General features: G+C 36.3%; 1 protein-coding gene across 1 annotated transcript in view; it reads left to right on the forward strand.

Annotated features, from left to right (window-relative positions):
* TMEM30A (transmembrane protein 30A) overlaps positions 1 to 10,588 on the forward strand; it is a 44,274-nt gene extending 33,686 nt beyond the window's left edge. The window contains 4 exon segments of the mRNA XM_058661339.1: positions 4,239 to 4,326; positions 6,741 to 6,890; positions 8,023 to 8,232; positions 9,901 to 10,588. Coding sequence (XP_058517322.1) covers positions 4,239 to 4,326; positions 6,741 to 6,890; positions 8,023 to 8,232; positions 9,901 to 10,094 — 642 coding nt within the window. The 3' untranslated portion in view covers positions 10,095 to 10,588.
* Positions 10,589 to 11,990: the final 1,402 nt, after the last annotated feature.

Raw genomic sequence — 11,990 nt, forward strand, 5'->3', positions numbered from 1 at the left:
ATTTCTTAGAATTAATGAATCTCTTTATTATGCAGTTTAGAACTATTTTGACTAGAATGGAGCTACATTATCCTTAAGTTATCCTAACTCATCTTATTACTAGTTCCTGATGTGTGGGATTTAAGGAGAAAGAAAGCTGCATGGATATTTGCTGGTATACACAGGATTCTTAATAGGCCTGCACCATTTGTAATCCATATGGTTTTACTCATAGGCTCCACTTTCTAAGACCCTTCCAGGGAAGGTTATGTGCTGTCAGATGTACCGAGTTCCTAGAACTTTGTGACTGTTGATTGGGATTGTAGATTGAATATATGCAATAATATAGAAATGGATGGACATTAATATACAATTTATTTTAAATTTTTTTACAGTTTGTTTATATACATGCTCTCTTCTCTGAGGTAAAAGGAAGCTGAAACTGACTTTTTTCTTACAAACTGCAAGTTAAGATTTTAGTTTAGGCTAGAGATTGATGAACTTTTCTTTTGTAAATGGCAGGAGAACATATTTTTGGCTTTGTAGGTTGTATGGTTTTTGTTATAGCTACTCAGTTCTGCTGTTATAGACTGAAAGTAGCTACAGGTAACACCAAATGGGTATAGTTGTGCTCCAATAAAACTCTTATTTACAAAAGTAGGTGCCGAGTGGGCTGTTTTGGCCTACTGACTATCATTTGTTCCTCACTGGACTAGACCAAAAGAGTATGTTTTCAAGACTAAAAGGGTTTCAAAAATATTAAGGATTTTTAAGAATAAGGAAATGACAGTTCTGATTACTTAGTATCTTATGTGTATCTTATCTTATCCTCTGACTTTAACTTACCTCTCCAGCCTTATTGTCTTTTATCTTTGGCCTGACTGTCCTGGGTCATATTTGCTAAAATGTGACACATGTAATCTGTCTTGCCATTTATTGTTTCATTTTCCTATAAAATACTTTTTATTCCTTCCCTGGAGACCTTATCTTGTGGTGTGCTGGTTTGCGATGTGCCCTTTGGTACAGAAAAACTTCTTTAAATTTTGACTTCATTCACGTCCTGTTCCATGTCACCATCATTGTCAGCTGTCTTCCACTCATCCAAGTCTTGCCTTGTGCTTCCAGGCCATTCTCGTGTGACCAGCTATTACTGGTTTTTAAAAAATGCTGATCCCACTTTCCTACTTAAAATTGTTCAGTCATGTAGTGGCACTTGGAGTAGTTAAGCGCGGTCCTCCATTTCAGAACCTATCATTCTCCCTCTTGGTATATTCACTTTGGCCTCCTCAGAAATGTTTTCTGAATGCCATATTCTATTCTAAAACTACATGCTGCATGCCCTTCTTACAACTTGTGTCCACTTTTTTTTAAGGTATTAACTTATATCACACTTTATCTAGAGACAAGCATTTCATTACCATAGATTATGCAGTAACTCTTCTACCTACTTCCCATTAATTACTCATACAGCATATTCATTATACTTTTTATAGTTTACAACTGTGTACTTGTTTCCTTATTTATTATGCTTTTCAAGCCATTTGTAAACTCTTGAGGGCAGGAAGCATGACTCTCAATACCAAATAAAAAGTGCTCTGCTAGTGCTTAGTCCATGGAAAACATTTAATACATATTTGTTGAATGAATTTAGACACCCTTATCATGGATCTTCTTTCTGTTGTAGTTGAAAACATTTTTTATTTCTGTTTCTGCTACCTAGCATGATGCATCGTGTGTGTGAGGTAGTTATTAAGTAGTTTTTGTAAGTCAGCTAATTCAAAGTACTTAACATTGTTTAGTGCAGTGTATGACACAAAGATAGTAATTGGTTTCCTTTCTTTTAAAACCAGTTTCAGAATTTAGTGACTAGAATATATATATCCTACTATGTGTTTAATCTATGTTTTTTTTTTTTAAAGATTTATTTTTACTACAAAGTCAGATATAAAGAGAGGAGGAGAGACAGAGAGGAAGATCTTCCGTCCGATGATTCACTCCCCAAGTGAGCACAACGGGCCGGTGCGCGCCGATCCGAAGCCGGGAACCAGGAATCTCTTCCAGGTCTCCCACGGGGGTGCAGGGTCCCAATGCATTGGACCGTCCTCGACTGCTTTCCCAGGCTACAAGCAGGGAGCTGAATGGGAAGTGGAGCTTCTGGGATTAGAACCGGCGCCCATATGGGATCCCGGGGTGTTCAAGGCAAGGACTTTAGCCACTAGGCCATGCTGCCGGGCCCTATGTATGTTTAATAACATTTAAAAAAATCAGTTTTTATCAAAATATTCAGACTATAACAAACCAGTTACATGTTGTATCTCTTTATGGTCTTAGAGTACCAACTTTGTCAATATAAAATTTTAGGGGCCAAAAAGCAGATATTAAACAAATGTTATGGGATCCCAGGTGCATGTTTCATTATCCCTTGTTTTCCACTCACATAGTCCCTTTTTTTTTTTTTTCAAGATTTATTTTTGGGCTCGTTGTGATGGCTCAATGGCTACATCCTTGACTTGCATCCGTGGGGATCCTATGTGGAAACCGGTTCGTGTCCTGGCTGCTCCAGTTCTGATCCAGCTCTCTATTTGTGGCCTGGGAAAGCAATAAAGGATGGACCAGGGCCTCGTGACATTGCACCCATGTGGGGGACCCAGAAGAGCCTCATGGCTTCATATAGTTTCAACTCCAGCCATTGTGGCCTCTTGGGGAGTAAACCAGTGAACGGAGGATCTTTCTCTCTGTGTCTCCTCTCTTTAAATCTGCCTTTCCAACAAAAATAAATTTATCTTTAAAAAATTTATTTTATTGGAAAAAAGAGGTTAAAGAGAAAGAGCTTCCTTCCACTGGTTCACTCCCCAAATGGCTGCAATGTCCAGAGCTGAGCTGAGCTGTGGCAGGCACTTCCTGTGGATCCCCACAGGTGCAGAGTCCCAAGGCTTTGGGCCATCCTCTACTGCTTTCCCAGGCCATAAGCAGAGAGCTGGATGGGAACTGGAGCAGCTGGGAAAAGAACCAGCACCTTTATGGAGTGCCAGCACTTGGAAGCAGAGGATTAGCCTGTTGAGCATTGTGCCAGCCCTCACAACAGTCCTTTTTCCAGTCTTTACATAAAGAATGTGCATAAAGATTTTTCAGTAACAAAATACCCTAAGATATCTAAATAGAATCTAGTTAATTCCAAATTTTGATGACCTTGAGTCACGTACATTTTTTTTGAAATATGAGTTAATAAGGCATTAGAATCCCCAAATAACCCAGATTTATAATCTCTAGTTTAACACTGTAATTATCACATCTTGAGATCTTCAGTAGGAATATCTGTCAAATCTGGAGGCAGATTGTACGCCTTGCCAACACTCTCATTTTATTTGTGCTGGTTTAACTATTTAAAAGTGCATTTTCTAGAAATCTGCATTAAACACCTTTATTCCTTCTTTATTAAGCCATGAGATTTAACCCAAAATTATAATATCTGAAAGCGTTGGCCAGTTTAAACAAGGGACTTGTCCCAGGATTTAGAATCCACATTCTCTTTCCAGTTTAAAAACTCTTAATACAACTGAATTGACAATAGGTCATTTCATAATTTTTCCTGAGAGAAAGGTTTTGTGGTTATGATTTATATGTTGATATGAAAATTAAAAAGATATTAATGTGATATATATATCTGACAAAATTAAGATTACATTATAGGGACTTGCACCATGGTTCAATAGGCTAATCCTCTGTCTTCAAACACCAGCATCCCATATGGGCACCACCTTGTGTCTTGGCTGCTCCACTTCCCGTCCAGCTCCCTGCTTATAGTGTAGGGAAGCAATGCAGAATGGCTCAAGTGCTTGGGACCCTGTACCTGCATGTGATACCCTGAGAAAACTCCTGGCTTATGGCTCCTAGTTTTGAATTGCTTTGGCTCCAGCCACTGTGGTTATATGGGGAGTGAATTGGAAGACGGAAGATCTTTCTCTCTGTTATCTTTCCTTCTTTCTATTAATCTGTCTTTTAAGTAAACATAAATAAATCTTTAAAAACAGCAATGAAAAGCTTACATTGTAAAGATAATGTAGTAGTGTTAAGGAATATATTTGGAATATTTAACTGTAATGCTATTTGTAGCCTGTTTGTATTACAGATTCATATTGTATGTATTCTAAGAGAATAGTGAAGGAGTTGAGTTTTTAATCTGTAATTAATATAGCTCATGGTTCCTCCTGACGCTTAGGTAATAATTTTTCTCTTTTTTGTTTTCTTTTTAAAAACAGAATCCCAGTAAGGAATGTGAGCCTTATCGAAGAAATGATAATTTACCAATTGCTCCTTGTGGAGCTATTGCCAACAGCATGTTTAATGGTATGATACAAATATAAACATAGGTATTAATATAGACCTACATGAGGCAGTCCTCAAAAAAGATCATGGAAAGGCCTGGCGCAATGGCTCAGTGATCCTCACTTTGCATGTACCTGGATATCATATGGATGCAGGTTCCCATCCCAGCTGCTCCACTTCCCATCCAGCTCCCTGCTTGTAGCCTGGGAAAGCAGTAGAGGATAATTCAAAGCTGCCTTGGGATCCTGTGCCTGTGTGAGACTGAAAGAAACTGCTGGCTCCTGGTTATGGATTGGCTCAACTCTGGCTGTTGCAGCCACTTGGAGAGTAAACCAGTGGATGAAAGATCTTCGTCACTCCTTCTCTCTGTAAATCTGACTTTCCAATAAAAATTAATCTTAAAAAAAAAAAAGTCATGGAGAGCCTGGTGCGGTAGCCTAGCAGCTAAAGTCCTTGCTTGCATATGCCAGGATCCCATATGGGCGCCAGTTCTAATCCCAGCGGCCCCACTTCCCATCCAGCTCCCTGCTTGTGGCCTGGGAAAGCAGTCAAGGACGGCCCAAAGTCTTGGGTCTCTGCATCCATATGGGAGACGTTGAAGAAGCTCCTGACTCCTGGCTCCTGGCTTCGAATCAGCTCAGCTCCAACCTTTGCACTCACTTCGGGAGTGAATCATCAGATGGAAGATCTTTCCAATAAAAATAAATAAATCTTTTTAAAAGTCATGTAAAATGTGTGTTATGGAAAACTATGTATGCAATTTAGCTTTTGATACTATAGTAAACTTTTAATTCCTTTTTTTGGTGAGCATTTTTGAAGTACATTCATGTAGTTAGGACGGTTTGTATAAACTTCACATTTGATAGTCTGGTGAACATGAGTCAAATTGAGAAATCAAGCAACTCTTATGATAAACAGCAATTAGATATTGAATGGAGATAATATAATGCTTTGAATTTTAATCATATTTAAAAATTGGTTTCTTTCGCTTAGAAAAAAGAGGCAAAGATAGTTTGCTAATCATCTTATTAGTATAGGTAAAAATGAAAGCCTGCCTTCCTTTCCCACTGAATTTATTTATACTATTAAAAAGTAGCTATATTATTTCATTTTTAAAGCAGCATTGTGTGAGACAAAACTAAGGTGACCGAAAGATGTGAGCCATGTATGTAATTTTCCACTGTACTTAGTTGCATTAAAAATTGTCAAACAATTGAAATTAATTTAATATTCTTTTTAAAAATATATATATTTTTAAAGATTTGTTCTTGTTGGAAAGACAGATTTACAGAGAGAAGGAGAGACAGAGAGAAAGCTCTGTCCATTGGTTCACTCCCTGAATGGCCACAACAGCTAGAGTTGAGCTGATTTGAAGCCAGGAGACAGGAGCCAGGAATTTCTTCCAGATCTCCCACGTGGATGCAGGGTCCCAAGGCTTTGGTCCAATCCTTTACTGCTTTCCCAGGCCACAAAGAGGGAGCTGGATGGAAAGTGGAGCAGCCAGGATATGAACCGTCCTCCATATGGATTCTCAGTGCATGCAAGGCCAGTATTTATCTACTTAGGCTACTGTACTTGGCCCAAGATTTATTTTGCTTATTTGAAAGGCATACTTACAGAGAATGAAAGAGAGATTTTCTATCTGCTGGTTCACTCTCAAAATGACTGCAATAGATAGGGTGTGGCCAGGCTGAATCCAGGAGCCAGGAGCTTTTTCCAGGTCGCCCATGTGAGTGTAGGGGCCCAGGAACATAGGCCACCTTTGCTGCCCTCCCAGGTGCACTAGGAAGGAAATGGATTAGAATTAGAGCAGCAGGGCCTTATGAGATGCTGATGCTACAGGTAGCCGCTTAACATACTGTGCTGCAATGCTGGGCACCTTAATTTTAATATATTTTACTGAACTCAGAAAGCTCTAGATATTATCATTTTGTTATTTAATCATCTGTAACAGTTACTGAGATTTTATGTTCTTCACTTTCTATAAAAATCTTGTTTTGTAATGTGTGTGATCTATCTAGAGAGCATATTCATTTGTTTTAATCGTATTTTAAGTTCTCAGTAGTCATGCACTTTTTGGTTATCATTGAATCATGCAGAGAAAGGAGCTATTAGGAGCACATGATTGAAAGGAAGAGTGGCAGATTTACCTTGCGTTTTATTTGAGTTAATATTAAAGCATTTAATTTTATTACATGGTAGCTAGTAATGCAGAAATGTACCTCAGATTTGTGTTAAGGGAAGAGAAGTCCACCAAAAATTATAATGTTGCTATATTTGATTCACATATTAATAAAGAGTAAATTTGTGTGACACATTTACTGTGTTATAGACATTTGAGAGTGAGTTATCAGATCCTTGGTTCTCATAGAATAAAGCTGATGTTACTGATTTTTAGTAGATTTTTAGTTTTATTTTCCCTTTCTTGTGTTTAGATACGTTAGAATTGTTTCTGGTTGCCAATGAATCTGATCCTACACCTGAACCTATTATTTTGAAAAAGAAAGGTATCGCTTGGTGGACAGATAAAAATGTGAAATTCAGAAATCCCCCTGGAGGAGAAAGCCTGCAAGAACGATTTAAAGGTAAAACATTACTGGTATCTATCCCTTTAAACCAAATAAACAAAAAAGGAGTTGAAATTGGATTATCTTAATTTTTTTATCTTTAGAATTATGAAAAAAGTTTATTTTTTAAAAAGTATGTTTTTTTTTTACCAAGCTCAATGTTCTAATACATTAAAATTATACTTTTAATAATAAATTCAGTTTCTCCAAATATTTTCCTGATAATTTAATTTTTAAAATTTTAATTAACTTCAACAGATTCAGTATAGTTCCTGGATAAAAGTTTTGAAACTATGATCCTCTCTTCTTCGTCTCTTTCATCCCCCTTCTGTTTTTTCAGGTTTTGAGAGTAAATATGCTTAATGTTTCACCAAATAAGTTTAAAAAGTAAAAAGCAAAAAGACTGGTGGAAATATAGATAACAGCTATAAAAATAATGAAAAATAATCATTCATTTTGTTGTTTTCTTATAAGCATCTGAGCCATATTCTTCCAAAAGTACAGCAAAACTTCTTTAAACTAGTTCCTATAATTTGTTACACAATTTATTTTTATGCTGCCTCCATTTCACAATGTAATATGTTTGTTAACATTTTATTTTTGCATTTAAATAACCTAGCTTTTGGTATGAATGCAGTATTCCTGCCTTTAGAATTCTCTTAATTAAAATATCAATAATAAAGTGATATTTTGTTAAATTAATGAAAAATATTTCTTTGCAAATGGTAATACTTCTTCAGAATGGAGTAAATTATATTTAATCAGTACTGAAACAATTGAAGTTATTATAAAACTAATAATTATAAAAATACTTTGTCGTGAGATTATGAAAAATTCTATTAATGTGAATTGCTACATCCACTGACATAAATATCTAAAATTGTGTATCAAAATAGCCCTGTACCTTCAAAATGTATGTTATAAACTCACGAGCCTTTACATTATACCGAAGCACCTATGTTTTAAGCAGTTTCACCAAATTATCTACTTGAAGCCCTACTATGAATGTATGAGCCTGTGCTTTTGAAGTTAGAACAATATTCCAGCAATGTGTTGTGCGTCTTTATTTTAGAAGTGTGTTTATTTTCATTGGCACTCTAAAGGAAACTGAACATTTTGTCTGCCTGTCCTTTCCCTGCTCTTTTTTAAGATACTACAAAGCCAATAAACTGGCGTGACCCAGTATACGAGCTGGATCCTTCTGACATTGATAATAATGGATTCGTAAACGAGGATTTTATTGTTTGGATGCGTACTGCAGCCTTGCCTACTTTTCGTAAGTTGTATCGTCTTATAGAGCGGAAAAGTGATTTGCATCCAACATTACCAGCTGGACGATACTATTTGAATATCACTTACAGTATCCTTTTTTGGCTATGTGTACAGAGTCACAGAATTTGAAAGATAACTATTTTAGCCTTCTTGTACTTGTATGATATGCTATTTTGTGCTTGCATTTTGATCTTTGTATTTTTTAGTATGTATATGTATGATGATACATCTTTTAATTTTATTTCCTAAAAATGTCAAATTTGCATAGACCACAGTGATGGGAGAGACCTCTGTCTTTCCCTTCCTCTCTCACTTCCTTTCTTCTTTCTTCCTTTTTTCCCCTCCCACCCTCCTCCCTGTTTGCTGTCTCAGTCAACCCCTGTCATTTCCTCTCACTTCGTAATTGTGCCTTTCAAATAAACTTTTTAAGGATTGGGAATAAACTGGGAACTAGATAGCAGAATCAAAGCGAAAACCCATATTGTTGTTGTTATATTTTTAGTGTTAGGATAGAGAAAGATCAGCATGAATGATTTTATACTCTGTCTTTGATTGTGTTAGGTTAGTTAGAGTTCTTGAAGTAATTCCCACCCCAGGTTAGAATTGATTTAGTCACCCGTGTTGTGGCACAGCTGGTTAGGCTACCTGCTTCAGTGCCAGCATCCATGTGAGTCCATGTGCTCCACTTCCAGTCCATCTCCCTGCTAATGTATTTGGGAAAGCACCAGAAAATGGCTGAAGTGATTGGGCCCCTTGCCCTCCCTTGGAAGGCCTAGATGGGAGTGCCAGGTTCCTGACTTCAGTCTGACTGGATCCTGGCTGCTGTGGCCATTTGGGGAGTGAATCTCTTTATCTGCCTTGCCGCCTCCCTTCCTCCTCTCTTTCCTTCTTTCCTCTTTGACTTTGCCTTTCAAATAAACAAATAAATCATTTGGAGGGGGGAAAGGAATTTATTTAGACAAGTGCAGCCTGCCTTAGTCGTAGGTTCCCATCTATGGAGATGGAGACTTGGCAGAAGCTAGATAAACAGGTTGAGATCTTAACACTGCCTCAAGAGATGCTTTTGAATAAGTTGTGAACCTTTCGTATGCCAATTTGATTCTGTCTTCTCTGGCCTAACTCCTGTCAGAATTCTAGAATTGGTCCATGTAGTTAGCTCATACAGTATATTGGTGTTGCTTGTCTTGAATCTCCTTACCACTTCGAATCTGCTTTAGTCAGCAACTTTGTGTTAAGCGTGTCTTTTTTTCATTGCCCCACATCAGCAAGTTAAAACTTCCATGTTGAGCTTTTTGAGCTTGTGCTCAGGGGCCACTCATAGTCTCATGTCTGTACTTTGTCCCACACATCCTTTGAGTTTACAGAGACTCCCAGTGCCTTGGTTGGTTCTTTCTCTCCTCTTCAGTCACTCTTTCTTTATGGGCTTCAACACTTTATCTGAAGTATCTTTTCATATTTACTTTGAAGCCTTTTGCCCTTTTGTGTAATGAGAGCAAAAGCACCTAGAAACTGTGTAACCCTTATATTAGATTATTTTTATAGATTATTTTGACTGTTATTACTAACATTTAATTTGTCAAATTAACTTTTAATATGAATATATTTAATTCTTTTGTGATTTAATTGATACATATAATTCTGTTGTGTATATCATAGAATTAACAGTGAATTATATAGGTAAGTACTAGCATTTAAAGTTGTGTTATAAACGTAAAGTAATTACAAATGGAAAAAAATCTTCCTATACCCTCTTCAGATTATCCTGTACATTCTTTTGATGGACGAAAGCGGATGATCTTAAGCACTATTTCATGGATGGGAGGAAAAAATCCATTTCTGGGGATTGCTTACATCGCTATTGGATCCATCTCCTTCCTTCTTGGAGTTGTGCTATTAGTAATTAATCATAAATATAGAAATAATAGTAATACTGCTGACATTACCATTTAATTTTATATTCTGAAAACAAATCTACTGCATGTGCGTCAAGGCCAGTCCTGTTCAACCTAGCTTTTGGATGCTGACGTCTGGTTGGTACGTCATTTTGAACTTGACACGTAACCTGGTTTTCTTTTTTTAATTGTAAAGAGTCTTTGTCATTTGATTCTTTCCTACAGATTACTTATGAAAATATATGACGGGTATGAAAAATTAGCTATATGGATCATATCAACACTGTAACTGCTGAAATGTATTCTGGTGTTTGCCTTTCTGGGGACAGGCCACATGATGCATAGAGCCTCTTTCATGTGAAATGTGTCTACTGCTTAAATGTTTATGCTGTGTTGACAATATTCTATTGACATATGATGCTATATATGTGTGCCTATTGTGTGAAGAAAGGGATTACAAAATGTATGAATATAATGACTCGTTACCCTTTCAGGATACAGAGTTACAAAAAGATGAAGAAAGACCAAATCTAAATAAAACACTTCATCATTTTCACGTGTCATGTGTAAAGGGTTAAGTACCATCTGTGTTGAGGTGGTTCTTGTATTCAGTTTATCCATCCCAGCTCATTATCAAGCTTAGCTGATTTCAGAGTACATGCTTGCCTTGTTTTCCCTAGCATAGGAATTACTGCTCATGCCTAAAAAACCAAATAGGTCCCAGAGAAGAGAATCTAAGATTTTCTTTCCATGTAATGAAAATGTTGCAGTCAAGAACCCCAACTCACTTCATATCTTTTTGCATGTGATAATTTCCCTTGAACCCCTACACTTCATAAGGGAAGGAAGAATATAGGTGAGAGGGGAAAAGTACTTGGCAGGCTTTCACTTCTTCCTCAACCCTACCTAAATCACAAGTGAAACTCAGAGGAGACTATGCACTCTTGGGGTATATTTAACATTCAGAAAATTGTTTCAGCATTGGAAATATCTCAAGCTGTCTTTATTTTACAGGTGAGTGTTTTAAGTACTAATCTATATTCCAGAAATTTTTGAAACCTTAACTTCCTTTGTATTTTATTAATTTTTTTTGCGTACAGGTCAATGTGGATGTGTGTGTGTGTGTATATATATATATATATATATATATATATATACGCATTCACTTTAGCTAAGGTAACAGTTATTTTGGTTAGCTTTCCTAGGACATTCTTTGAAAAAATGTTCTATGAATTTCCTAATTAAATTCTGGAGATTTTGGAGTATGTACATGATAAATTATAATATATGTGGTTGAAATTATTTTATTTTCTACTAACTGGAATTATTTTAATATTCCTTATTGAGTAAATGCTATAATTTGTTTGCTATGGAAGTGATTCTTAAAGAAAGTGTAAATTTTATTTTTTCACATGCATGAAAATGTATGTATAATCAGAGGTGACTTAATTGCATTTATATTGCTTGTTCTAAAAAAAAAACTCCTCTGTTTATGTAGAAGAATGTCTGTTTATTTAGAGTTTGTAATGATTTGATTTATATTTTAAATCAAAAGGCCTGGGTAATTATCAGCTGTAATTAATATATGCTTTTTTAATAAAAACAAAATAATGTAATGGTTAAAAGTAGAAATGTGCCACAGTTCTTAAGTTTTGTATACTATGAAATTCAGTTAAAAGAGCTTGTAGCTTACAATGACTTTTAACTGGCAAATATTACCTGCATGAGTTACTTGATGGTTAGAGCATTCTTTGTCTAAAAGTATTGCTTTGTTGGTTCTTTAGAATGTTATTTAATCTAAAAATTGTTCTTCTTGTGCGTGGCGATTTATTTTCTGGGGTGCATCACTGAAGGGCAGAAGGGAATTCTTCCAGTCTTTCCAGACTGAGTCTGCGCTATGTAAGGAGGACCACCATCCTTCATCTCTTTTTCCAATTGTGGGACCAGAGATGCC

The sequence above is a fragment of the Ochotona princeps genome, chromosome 1 (assembly GCF_030435755.1).
Source record: "Ochotona princeps isolate mOchPri1 chromosome 1, mOchPri1.hap1, whole genome shotgun sequence".
NCBI classification, from domain to species: domain Eukaryota; kingdom Metazoa; phylum Chordata; class Mammalia; order Lagomorpha; family Ochotonidae; genus Ochotona; species Ochotona princeps.